General features: G+C 42.9%; 1 protein-coding gene across 2 annotated transcripts in view; it reads right to left on the reverse strand.

Annotated features, from left to right (window-relative positions):
* LOC138472476 (neurotrypsin-like) overlaps positions 1-13149 on the reverse strand; it is a 1741737-nt gene that overhangs the window by 1393784 nt on the left and 334804 nt on the right. For both annotated transcript variants that reach the window (XM_069610681.1, XM_069610682.1), the window contains exon 4: positions 10274-10412. In XM_069610681.1, the coding sequence (XP_069466782.1) occupies positions 10274-10412 (139 nt within the window). The remainder of the gene's footprint in view (positions 1-10273; positions 10413-13149) is intronic.

Genomic DNA, 13149 nt, shown 5'->3' on the forward strand with positions numbered 1-13149 from the left:
CAAACCATTCTCTGATGCCTAGAGACGGGGCGATGGAAGCATGCGAAACAAATTCGAGAGACCATGAACGAAGACATCAAGCAGGACATCACCTGTTTCTTAGCCGTGAAAGAAGAACTTGCAAAGTCAGATGAAGGTATGCTGCTCAAAGGAACAAAGCTCGTGATACCACGCAGCCTGCGCCAGAAGGTGCTAGAACTCACCCACGAAGGACACTGAGGGATCGTATCCACCAAAAGGATGCTGAGGCAGAAACTATGGTTCCCTCAACTAGACACTGCAGTGGAGGAACTATTGCGAGACTGCCCCACCTGTGCACTCGTAAAGCCACACACCTTCCCAGAACCCCTAAACATGACTGCACTACCCGAGGGGACATGGGAAGAGATAGCAGTGGATCATTTTGGGCCCATGGAGGGAGGAGAATACATTTTGGTGGCCATCAATGAATACTCAAGATACCCTGATCTACAGATAGTGCCGTTGACAGCAGCCCATCACACCATACCGACCCTGGATCGAATGTTTGCAATCTACAGAGTACCCAAGGTAGTGAAGTCCGACAATGGACCCCCCCTTCACCAGACAGGACTTCCAAAGATTCGCCGATTACATGGGTTTCAGGCACAGGAAGGTGACACCCCTATGGCCCCAGGCCAATGGAACAGTCGAGCGATTCATGAGCAACATCAAAACGAACCACCCAAATTGCTCGCATTACGGGAGAACCTGTTGAGAAGCTATTATACCAACTCATGCGAGACTACAGAAACACGCCACACAGCACCACCGGGAAAACACCCTCAGTAGTGATGTTCGGACGATGTTCGGACGATGTTCGGACGAACGATAAGAACACGCATACCCCATGTGGCTGTTGAGGAAGATCAATATGAAAGAGACGCAGAAATGAGGGAAAAGGACAAATGCATGAAGGAGAACATGAAAAGAGCTGCGGATACCACACAACGAGCCAAAGCAAATGATCTGGCGCCAGGAGACATGGTGGTAGTCCGCCAGCCCCAACATCGGAAGAACATAGCACCATTCAACGAGAACCCTCTCATCATCGTCCACAAAAAAAGGGTCACTCATCACTGCAGAAGGAGACCGCAAATCCATAACGAGAAACTCATCTCACTTCAGGCGGGTGTCGAGAGCCCCAATGCGCGAGGATGAACTCACTACCTGGGACGCTCCATATGAAGGAGACCGAGAAGACTCGGAAGGAGAAGTACTTCCCGAGGACTGGACAAACCAGTCGGCCCGAATCGAGTGTCGACCAACAAGAACGAGAAAGAAACCCCACCGCCTCATTGAGGAAATGAACTGAGCCGGACTTACTGTTTAGTGACGGGAGGGTGTGATGTCCTCATTTGCTTCCCCTGAGGACAGAAGTCCGAAAGGCAGTTCGAGCCTGGTTGTAAAAGAATAAAGATGTGTTGCTACAACTCTGAGCCCGCAAAAAACTTCAGAGGGAAGGAAGGGGTGGCATCTTTAACCCTTAATACATTGGCATGACCACACATCGGCTTCAAAATGGGTCAGATAATGTTATATTAGAGTGAGTTGTCAACAGTCCCCATAAGTCAGCTCATTTCATGGAAATGGGATATCACGAACACGAGCTGCAATGGGTGGGCATTGATGGCATCAAACCTGATTGGAGAGGGGAATATATGGACAAGAGGCTGTACAAGCCTAAAAGGATGGAATTTAAAGGCCGATTTATATAAATAATAATAATAATAATAATAGCACACAATAATATAGATTGTGTCTAAATGGTCAAGTGGGATGGATTCTCAATCCTTCCATGATCTTCCACAATTGGCTAGCCTGAACCCGTCTACTGCTATTTGAGGTCCTGGATTCTTCAAGTTTATTTTTTCTGTATAACCTTTTTGATTCTGTGTGTGTTCCTATGAATTCCAAATGCAGTGTTGGTAGCCCTGCTATTTTATATACTTGTATGACTGTCTAACACATACTTATGAAGGTTAATATGGGGCCTACCTTAACCAATCGGAACTGCATCTTTGCTTCCACAGTGGCCAGATTGATTTGCTCTAAAGCAACATAGGAGGAGCGCATGCCATGATCCGTACTTTTGACAGGAAAGCCTACTTGCTTCCTTCAACACTACATGCTTCTTAGCTTAGCACAGCTCTGACCAACATAGAGATGATATGCTGTTTCTTTGTTGTTTTATGCCTTTGAAGTCTATTTTGACAATGTTTGTATTGTGACTAGATGCCATTTTTAGAGAATGTTTCCGAGCCACACTTGGGCAAGTGTTCGAACTTCCAGGACATTGGCCCTACTGGTGTCTCTGCTCAGTACCGTCCACTGGCTTATAGATGCCATTTATCTTGGTCTCTAATAAGATTCTCAAAGGAGCTTTCTGGGGACATGTGAGCAAATCTACGCCAAAGGAACTGACAAGCGTTTGAGCCTAGACCGCACTTGAAAATTTCACTTCTTCCATATATTCATGCATTTGGCCACTCTAAAGATGGACCATGGCAACTGAAGCAATTTTGGTTATGTTATTTTTCCTTCTAAGGTTTTCAATGTAACCTTGTCAAGACTCTCACTGTGGCAGTGTTTATTGTTCTCCCTCTATCCCCCAACATAAACCCAAGGTATTGATTGATTTCCCAGCCACTGGAGGTTTTGTAAACTGTAACTGGCCCAGGTTCTGCCACAGAGGACATTTTTAATGTAATGGGTTGAAATGGTGCTTTTTACATCACATTTCTGGGAAACACTTTTAAAAAGCCATACAATTTACAATAGGTTAAGTAGAGTAACACATAAAAGCCAATATATAGGTCACCAGCAATAGACAGAAGCATTGTAAAACATGTTCACGATGCCAAAGCCCACAAAATAGACCAGTATTTCTATTGTGAAATATGTTCAAGATCCTGCCCCGCAATATATGCCAACACTGGCATTGCGTACATAGGTTTATTATGATTGGGTCTACAAAATATGCCAGCATTGTCCTGCAAAACACTTTTATGCTGACAGTACCAAATATATACCAGCATTGCACTACACAATGCTTTTATAATGCTGCTCACACTATATGTAAGCTTGCCAATGAAAAACGCATATTAAAGATGCATGTTCCACAATATATATGAGTATAACTTAAATGGGGAAATTTGAATTGTAATTCTATTGAGGCAAACATTTTTAATGAAGGTCTGGCTGAAATAGAGCAATGCTTGCTGGCCAATCCGAAAGAGGGACGCTTAATAGATTAATTCAATATATTGAGTGGAATTATATATAAGATTCTACCTACAAGTAAGCCCTGTAGATGGGCCAAGAAGAGGTTCATGTGGATTAATGCAAACTGTAAAGGCGCAAAACAATTACTTTTGGAGACTCCGAAAAATCCAATGGTTAGAGCATCGGAAAAAAGAGAAGCCTGGTGAACTTTTAAATATGCTAGGGCAAAAAAACACATTCCCCCAAGCAATAGGACATTTTGTGTGAAGCATGTAGTTCACAAGATAATAACCAATTTGGGGAACTGGTTGCCTCTTCTTTCCACCATGATAGTTGTATGGGTATTGGGCCCTTGGACGGAAACATCTCTGGAGATAAATGGTAAATTCACTATGTAAAAAGGTATGGCTGTTCGATACGAGGATAACAGGAGGGATTTAAATCCCTCTGAATCCACTAAGATCATTAACAAATAGTATTTGTGTTTTAGAAGTACCATTGGCAATACAAGGTCTACGCTCCTTTAAAGTCCATGGTCCAGCTGGAGTACCAGGCGATTTGTATAAACTGTTACCAGTAGTCTGGACCCTTTAATGTGTTGAAATTTATTAAAGTAATATTCTTTACCAGGAATAATACAGTCTTTTTCTCTGTGTCAAATATAGTACCCTTATTTAAAAAGGGTAATTGTAATGATCCGTCCTGCTGTAGGCCAATTGCCCTAAGTGATATTTCATCTAAAATGTTGGGAAATGTTTTGGCAGAAAGATTACAAGCTTGGATGCAATAGAAGAATGTAATGTCGGACACACAGCTGGGTTCCGTAGGTCCTTGGGCACAATGGAGCAGTGTTTAAATCTGTCACTGACTATAGACAAATACTATGAGGTGAAGGGAGGAGCAATGTATATAGACGTTATGGACCTGTTGAATCGATCCCGTCTCTCGTCAATTATCCATGATCTATAGATAGATTGGGATCTCTTGGACATTGGGCCTCATTATAAGTTTGCTGGTCCGTTAACAATGGTACTGGTTGTGATAGGTTAAGTGCCTGGCTTCCCTTCTCTCCCCCCTCTGTCGAGCTCTCCTCACCTGAACTGCCGGAATTGCTGTCGGGGTCCTGCAGATGCCTTCGAGTCAGGTAATCTCTCTCCTTTTTCCAATGAGCTTGCTTGTCACGGAGGGAGGCCACCGTGACCGCTGAGGCAAACAGCTGTCCGAGGGCCCCCCTTCCCGAATCAAGCCGGAACGAGGGAAAAAACCCCAAATGGGGAAAAACCCTTGTGTCTCCTATGGTCCGCAGCAAGGAAGGTGTGTCCCAATGGAGAAATGGGATTCCAGGTGAGCCGGAGGAAGATCTTGCACAGGATCCGTCTGGTAGCTCTGTAACCAATACTGCCGGGAAGCAGGAGAGTACTGCAGCGTAGGAGTGGAGAGCCCGAGGGCCAGACACCCCGGAAAACACCCACCAGCCAAGGCAACCAGAGGGTGGAAGGCCAGCGGTAAGATAAGCAGCAGAAAGAGGTTCCCGTAAAGAAACGGGGAGAGAAGAGGGAAACGAAGAAAAAAGGGGTGGCGCCTATCCGCGAGGACGGGGCTGCAACAGCAGAGACCAGGAACCGCCGCAAGGCAGCGAGCATAGAAAACTGGAGGAGAGAGCAAGGTAAGTGATAGGGAATTCCGCTAAGAGCGAGAGCGAGAGTAAACAAGGACAACGAGAGACAGGAGCGAAGGAACCCGGAAGAACGAGAGCTTCCGTGGTAGTTGCAACGCAGGGACCGCTGGGTAGGGAGGAAAGATATACTACCAGCGGCCCCGTGTTACCAGGGAGGATCACGGCATAGACACAAAGGAGGGACTAGAACCTCCTACCTCTATGTCCCAAACTCCAAAGCAGAAGAATCCGCCAGTCGGGACGCCTGCGGATGACACCGGTAAGCTTGCCGCTACCGTTGTTACTGGATCGGCAATCTATGAGTTCTGCTCGTGGGTGCCTTCCCGTCTGCCAGGACTTGCCTGACGGGCGTACCGGCACCCACAAGCCAAGCATGTTGGATGCACCGGCACCATTCTGAATGGTGCCAGTGCATCCGACCTCCCCATTCCCATTGAGCGCTATGGGGATCAATGGGAATGGGGAGCAATTTTATCCAGCGCCCGCGAATGGGCAATTACCGGGTCCGGCAGAGCGGTAATGACCCGGTAATTGCACAGTTGCGTGAGCCAGAAAAAATCGCAAGTTCGGCGGCAGCCTGCCGGTTTTACCGGCAAGACAACCGCCAAACTTGTAATGAGGCCCATTATAATTCAATTATATGAAAATCTGAAGTCTTGGTAACTTTTGGGAAGAATGGAGAACAACAAATCGAGGCGGGTGCACCAAGGTTGTGTCTTATCTCCTTTATTATTTAATTTATATGTGGACATTTTTGAGAATCAGCCTGTAAACAATATTGTTGTTCTATCTTTTGTGGGATGCAAAAGTCAGTGCCTGGAAAATTTGGATGATGTGGTGATAATAGACAGGATGCCCAAAGTACTGCAAACACTCGTAGATTATTTGGTGCAATTCATGAGTCGAAGGCATATGAAAGTGAATAGTGTCAAATCTGTGTTCATGGTTTTTAACAGGAATAAAAAGTTTAGCCCTACAGTTTGTGTGGAGGAGACAGCCAGGAAAAGGGTACATGAGTTTGATTATCTATGCATGGAATTTTGTGACAAAAATAACTAGTCAGCGCATACCATGAAGGTAACAACTTTGTTGATGCAGGCAAATGCAGGCGTTTTGTGCTTCTCCTCTCTTAAGAGTGGTGTAGCAGGTTGTCATACACTTAGGGCATAAAATGCCAAGTCTGTGGGTTATTACTCAGTATGGATGCAGTGCATGGATATTTTCAGACCGGTCAACAAATGCAGTAACAGAACTGAAATTTCTGCGCTTATTGGTGCTGTTTTTTCTGGAACCGTGATAGAGCTTTTATATTGTGAAAGTGGTATATCCCAGATAATTGACTATTTAAGACTAGGACCCCTGTCACTTTGGCTTTCCATCTGTATGAATGATAGGGCCCTTCTGAGCAAGATCATACTGAAAGATGTATTTAATCTGAATGAAAAAGTTGAGATCAAGATGGATTAAGAATCTCTTTAATATTATGATCGAACTTGGGTTGCCAAATCCTGCCAATGATCCTCTTTTTGTCTTGCCTATGAACAAGAAGGAAATTGTGGACTTATTTAAAAGGAAGCAACAGTCGCGTGCAGCACGGTCAGAGGGTACAAAACAACTGTAGTAGCCTACCTTTCATGCATATACATTTTAATGCAGAGTTGTATTTATCATGTGTATGGAATATAAGGGCGAGAACACGAATGGCAAAATTGAGGTTCTACCAGCTGACATTTGCAGCTAATAGGGCGAAATTAAAGAATATAGAAGATACAAGATGTGAATGTGATAGTATCATACTGGAAGATAATATGCATGCTCTGTATTTTTGCCCATGGTATAATGTACCCCGACAGAAATACTTGACTCTCCTTTTAAAAATGTTAAGTTTCAGACAATGCAGAGTGTCTTATTGTTATCCTATACTAGCAAATGAATACATAACACTATGTACCTGCTACAGTAAGGATTTGAGAGTCAAGACTGTCAACTGTTTAAGTGAACGAAAAAAAAGAACAAGGCTTTTTTCTATAGGGATTGGACTGACAGCATTTAAAAAATGTATTTAAATATTCAAAATATGTATTGTTGTAAAGTGGGGCTATAATAGTTGGAAGGGGTGATTGTTTTAATATTGTACATGCATTTTTAAACATAATTTCTTTTATGGAATTTTATCTTCCGAAATAAAGATTATTAATGCTACTACTACTACTCCTACTACTACCAGCATGGTACTGTACAACAAGTTTTCATGCTGTCTGTGCCCACATTTTTGCCACCATTGGCACTGTAAAAATACTATCAGGATAGTGCCTATGTCCACAAGTTATACAAGTATTGGGCAAGAAAACACTCTTCAATGCTGCCTGCACACAAATGTATGACAGTAATAGTATCACTTTAAAACTCTTTCATGAAAGTTTCTTCAATGTATTCTAGCCCAAACGCATGTCGCTGTACAGCACACCATTGTGCTGGTGTGGCCTCTGCTAAATACACAAAGGTCATGACATCCCAGGCACAACCTCCCAAACACATATGCAAACACACTCCCATATGGCTGCATAGACACTCATCTAAACTCCTGCATATACCCGCATATTTCATGCAAGTACACACAAACACTTATCTTTTTTTAAATGTAAACTTTCTCACAGGGTTATGCTGGTGTACCCTCTCACGACCCTCGGGTTTGGGCTCCTTTCCAGGGTCCCTGCACAAGAGACTACACAAGCTTGAATGCAGAACGTTCGCTTTTGGCAAGTGCGCTTCTGCTCAGCTCCTGCCTTCCAGGGGCCAGATCACAGAAACTTTGCACTGGTGCAAGTGCAAAGTTTGCATGGTATTAGCACTAAGGCAAAGTTTGCACTATTTTTTAAAACACTGGGACACATTAAAAAACCATTGCACCCAACAAGTAGAGTTTGGCATATTAAAAGCACCAGGGCTAAAATTGCCCTAGTTCTAAAAAGATACATTTTTGATGCATTTTTGCATCAACAGTGTTTCTGCTCTGAACAATCATCAACACTCACCTGCTGAAAAAACTCAGCCAAGAGGGTAGTGGCAAAGGGATTCACTGGGACATAGGACTGTGGCACGAGGGGGCACCCCCTTACCAACAAGCCACACCTAAAAACTCCCATGGCACCACGCTGAAACAACCAGCACCGAAAGCACTGTGCCGGAATAGCTGGCTTCGCTGACCATTCCATGGTTCCACAGCTGAGGTGGAGGCAAACATTGCCAGATATTAATTTTGAAAAACAGACTGCTAAAACCTTGGCATTATTCAATTGGAATACAAGAGGAGTTATTGCCATACTCACCTCTGAATTTGGAAGATCGTAAAGACATCAGTATTTTGCAAATACTGCAGCTCATACTGTTGCTGCTCAGCTTGTAATGACCACATATGTGTGGGATAAATACATTATTTCACAAAAACATGTCGCAAAAACACTTTGTGTACGTTGAATTTCACTGCATACTGCAACAAATGACTTATTGTAGGGAGCAGAAACATGTTTGTGCGGCAGCCCCTGCTTGTGATACCCATGAAGAATGTTCTTATTTTGTATCCTGCAAACAGGTTGCAGCTTGATTTAAGCTTTGAATCAAGAGCATAAAATTAAGCTTGAGATGTTTTGATTTTAAGCTTTAAAACATCCTGTGTTGCTTAAAAAGCAAATGGGTCTCATTCCGAGGCTGGAGGTAAGGGTTAACGGTCACCGTTAATGGCAACGGTGACCGTTAACACTTACCACCATATTCCGAGTTCCCTTTTGCGGGTTGGCATTTAACGCCTGCTTTTAGCAGGCGTTAAAAATCCAACCCGCAAAGGGACCTTGGAGTAAATTACGGCACCGTAATTTACTGTGCCGTAATTTACTCCTTCCCCATTCCCATTGAGCCCTATGGGGGCAGGAATGGGGATGGGGAACCGGTATGGTGAATGGGGAATTACCGGTCCCTCCAACCTTGGAATGGACCGGTAATTACTCCATTCACCATGCCGGATTTCCATGGAGTAAATAGCTCCATGGTTGCTTACCATGGTGCTCTTTACTCCATGGATAGCGCCAGCCTCGGAATGAGGCCCAATGGGCCTCATTACAACCTTGGTGCTAAGTGCACCAACTTTACCACCATGGTGTAAACTCTGTTTACACCATGGTGGATGGCGGATTTACCGCCCCATTACAAGGTGAGTGGGGCGGTAAATCCCCATTTCCCATTTTCCCTTCCCCATTCCCATTTTTGCCCCATAGGGCATAATGGGAGTGGGGAAGGCGCTAATTACGGCACCGTAAATTACGGTGCCGTAATTAGCACCAAGGTGCCTTAGCACCATGGAACTTGACGCCTGCAAAAAGCAGGCGTTAAGGTGGGAATCAGGCGTTAAGGGTTAACGGTGGCGTTAACCCTTAACGCCTGAGTTGTAATGAGGCCCATGTCTCGAAGCAGACACCTCAAAATTTGACACAGTCTACAACTTTAAAAGAAAAGAATCAAAACACCTGTATTTATCTAAAACAAGCTGTTTGTAAAATATGCTGGCACAAAGAAATTACATCCTTATGAATGCTCAAGTTAATCTAGGCATATATGTCTACATATAAGCAGCCCTACAGATAAGGGGTGTATTGGCCTCCTTTACTCCCTAAAAATGGGCAAATGCTCCCAGAAAAACCACAATAGGGAGTAAAAATACTCACATCAAAAAAAAGTGGGAACAGAAACGTAGAATCGTGACCCCCTACTTTCAACCACACAGTTCCATGGATATATTTGGAGCAGCAGTGCACGTAGTACCACAGGAATACACCTCTATCAGTGCTGCCTGATCAGAAGAAGTACACATGTATATTTTAATGTATACGAATAACTACGTGCAAATAAATAATTATTACCAAACGTTGCTGTTTTCCAGTTAAAACAAATTTTTCCCACTTAAAAATACTCCCATTTGAAATTGGACTCACATTTTTACTCCCCAAACATAATTTTACTCCCAAATGCATATAAGTAAAAATGGCAATGCACATTCATCTTAATGTTGAAGGTTTCCACTTGGTAAATCGATCTTGTGTTATGCTTTTACATGGTCATTTTGATACTTTGCAACTAAAAACAGAACACCACTGGCGCCCTTCCTGCTCAAACCAGAAAGCTAAATATGCTGTTGCACACTGAAGACTTAATTCAAGACTTTACACACTGTTTTGAACTTCCCTGAAACAGAGAATGATCTAATACACATAGAGGCAATATGTTCTGCTCCTGGGCATTGGATTTTGGCATGGTCAGATGTTTGGGTGATTAATATGTGATAGTACTGTAGGTGTTCACCTGAATCCAAGCTGTCTGCATACCACACTGGCATCTGCATCCGTCCACTGCTCATTGCAGATTGTGCCCCAGATCCCGTTGTAATAAAGCTCCACTCTGCCCTCCGATTTAGACTGTCCCCCAGTCAACCTAACAGCACCTAGGAAGAGAAAATAAAAGCTGATATTTTGGAGGTCTAGCAAGCAATTGTATTGTGGGAGAAAGAGAGTCACAAAAAAGGAGACAAGCCATATCTAATCACTGACGGGAGATTCTCCCCTTTAAAGGGCACTACAAGAGTGAATCCCATGTCCAGCCGTATCTCAGCCCTATCTCAGCCCTATCTCAGCAAGAAGTCATGTGTTAGTTTTCGTACAGTGTCTAGAACCTATATTTGATTTCATTAGTATGGCATAAAGCATTGCTTATGGAGGGCGTGCATCTAGAAATAGCATGGTAGAAGCCCCTGGAAAAGAGGACGCTAATTGTGAATCAGACCATCCTGAAATGTGTACATTGACAGTCACACTTTCCTTCGCAAGCTAGGAGTCAGTTGTGGCTGTTTACTCTTCTGGAAAATTATCATCTAGTGCGTTTCTCAGCTCCTCCTGACTACAAGTGTTATATTATAAGAAAGGAATGACTGGTAAAACAGATAGGGCCTGATTCATGGAACGTTTTCCTATGGGATTAGGCCATTATAAAACACTTCCATGAATCAGGCCCATGTTATTTACATGAACCCTAAGCAATTCACAATTGGGAAGTGGTTAAGCACACCAGATTTTGTCATCAATGTTCTATTTGTTCTTGAATTTAGAGCCAACACGTAGCTCTGAGAAAATATGTTGGTGTTAAGGGTGCAGGGGAGAAATAGCTGACTCTGGTACGAAAAGACAGTAGCGTAAGTACAGAACATACAAAGTGTCCATATTTCATGGACACTCCCGTCCCTTGCACACCTATAGTCACTGAAAAGAATCTTTCAGTCAGATTTTGGGACTACTTTCAATCTTATTACACAATTTTTTCAACCAGATAAATGGTAGAATATGTTTTTAGAGAATTGTAGCAATAACCATTGCTGTCAATTTATTCAAGATGTGTTCTTTTTTCAAAGTATACATTAGTAACCAGTATCACACTTAAAAATCTATATAAATCATTTAAGTTCAGCAAGGTCAGGAGAATTGATGCATTGCTTCATATAGCAATGATTACATTTATCTCAGTATGTTTGTTCAATGATTGTACATCAACATAAAGAAGAACATATATAAAAAAATATATATAGTTTGAGAAATAGGGCTCTATTTCGAAAGTGTTCTCTCCTCTTCAGGAGCAAAAATAACGTATTGGTCCTCATTACAAGGCTGGAGGTAGCCTTGCCGGTAAAACTGGCAAGGCTACCTCCAAACCGTCAAGAAAATCCAGCACCCGCCAATGGGCAATTACTGGGGTATTACGGTCCCGGCGGACCCGGTAACTGCCCTTTCGAGGGTGCCAGAGCCGGTATATCCCCATTCCCATTTCAGCTCCATAGGGCTCAATGGGAATGGGGATGCCTGTCGCACCGGCACAGTTCATTACCGTGCCGGTGCTACAGGCTTGCTGTGCTCGCGGGTGCCTTTCATTCGGCCAAGTCAGACTTGGCGGAATGAAAGGCACCCGCGGCGCAACTCGGAGTTTGCCTGTCCGAATACAACGGTACCGGTAAGCTTACCGGTACCATTGTATCCGGACCGGCAACCTTGTAATGAGGCCCATTGTATTCAATCTTCAGTATTTACATTAGATTCACATTTCTAAAACGTCACAATTACAACAGTTTCTATTGTAGCATAGTTTCTCTCTGCTTTCCGCTTCGGCTGCTGATACCGATGTGAATCAATGGGTACTTCTTCTTTAATTCTTTTTGTTATTGGATCACTGATATAGTGTTTTAGTGTTAAGATTTATCAGTGAAGTACACATTTATCTTACGTTAGTTATGCTATGTGAGATATGGTGTTTATAAGAATTCTTTGATGTTCATAAGCCAATTACCTGCCACATCTGTTGGAAATCTCTTTAATGTTTAATGGGCATCCATTTAATTTGAATATTTGCACCACTTCTTAACGTTGTGAAGAATGTATAAGGTTACCTGAAATACAATTATGCCAAATTGAAAGCCACTCCTCTGCTTACTCATTGATTCAAATTAGTGAAATGATTGCTAGCTATCTTCTAGACATCATACTCACCAACATTCTATGATAAGTAGCGGGTTAGAGTGTTTTGCATGTGGGCCAATTCCTAGTACTTGATAGTCCTCTATAGTTCACATGGTTGTTCAACCTGTTGATTAAAGTGCACGCATTATGATTAGCTGCTGCGTGGCGTTCCCTATCTATTTTTTATTTCTTGTATCATTTTTAAAATATATTGGTTGTATTCAACTCACCCTTTGGGGTTAAAAAGGCAATTGTGATGCCGTTCTTTTGCAGGTCTGTCTCGTATGGGAGCTGACAGTTTACCAGTGCTTTGTAGATCCCTGGGGGCAAGCGTCCAAATTAATGTAAGTGAACATTATTGGTTGAGGATCCAACTCAATGTAAGTGGCGTGCTAATTATTTAGTACTCTTCAGACTACGGAAAGAGAGGAATAAGTTAAATTCTCTTACCAAGATACTGTGAACATTTCTGTGATGAACAGTCTCACTCTTCCGACGTATACGCTGCGGTAATGTTCTGTGTGTATATTTGTTGCTAGGCAATGTGTTCTTATCGATTCTGCGTGCCGTACGTCCAACGTGTCTACGCTTTGTGTGCTAACCCTTATGGGATTTGGAATTTGATCTGTCAGAATAATTTGACAATATCATTTAAACATTTGTTCCCTACTAAGTTCAATC

This window comes from Ambystoma mexicanum, chromosome 8 (assembly GCF_040938575.1).
Source record: "Ambystoma mexicanum isolate Mex_15411 chromosome 8, UKY_AmexF1_1, whole genome shotgun sequence".
In the NCBI taxonomy this organism is placed as follows: domain Eukaryota; kingdom Metazoa; phylum Chordata; class Amphibia; order Caudata; family Ambystomatidae; genus Ambystoma; species Ambystoma mexicanum.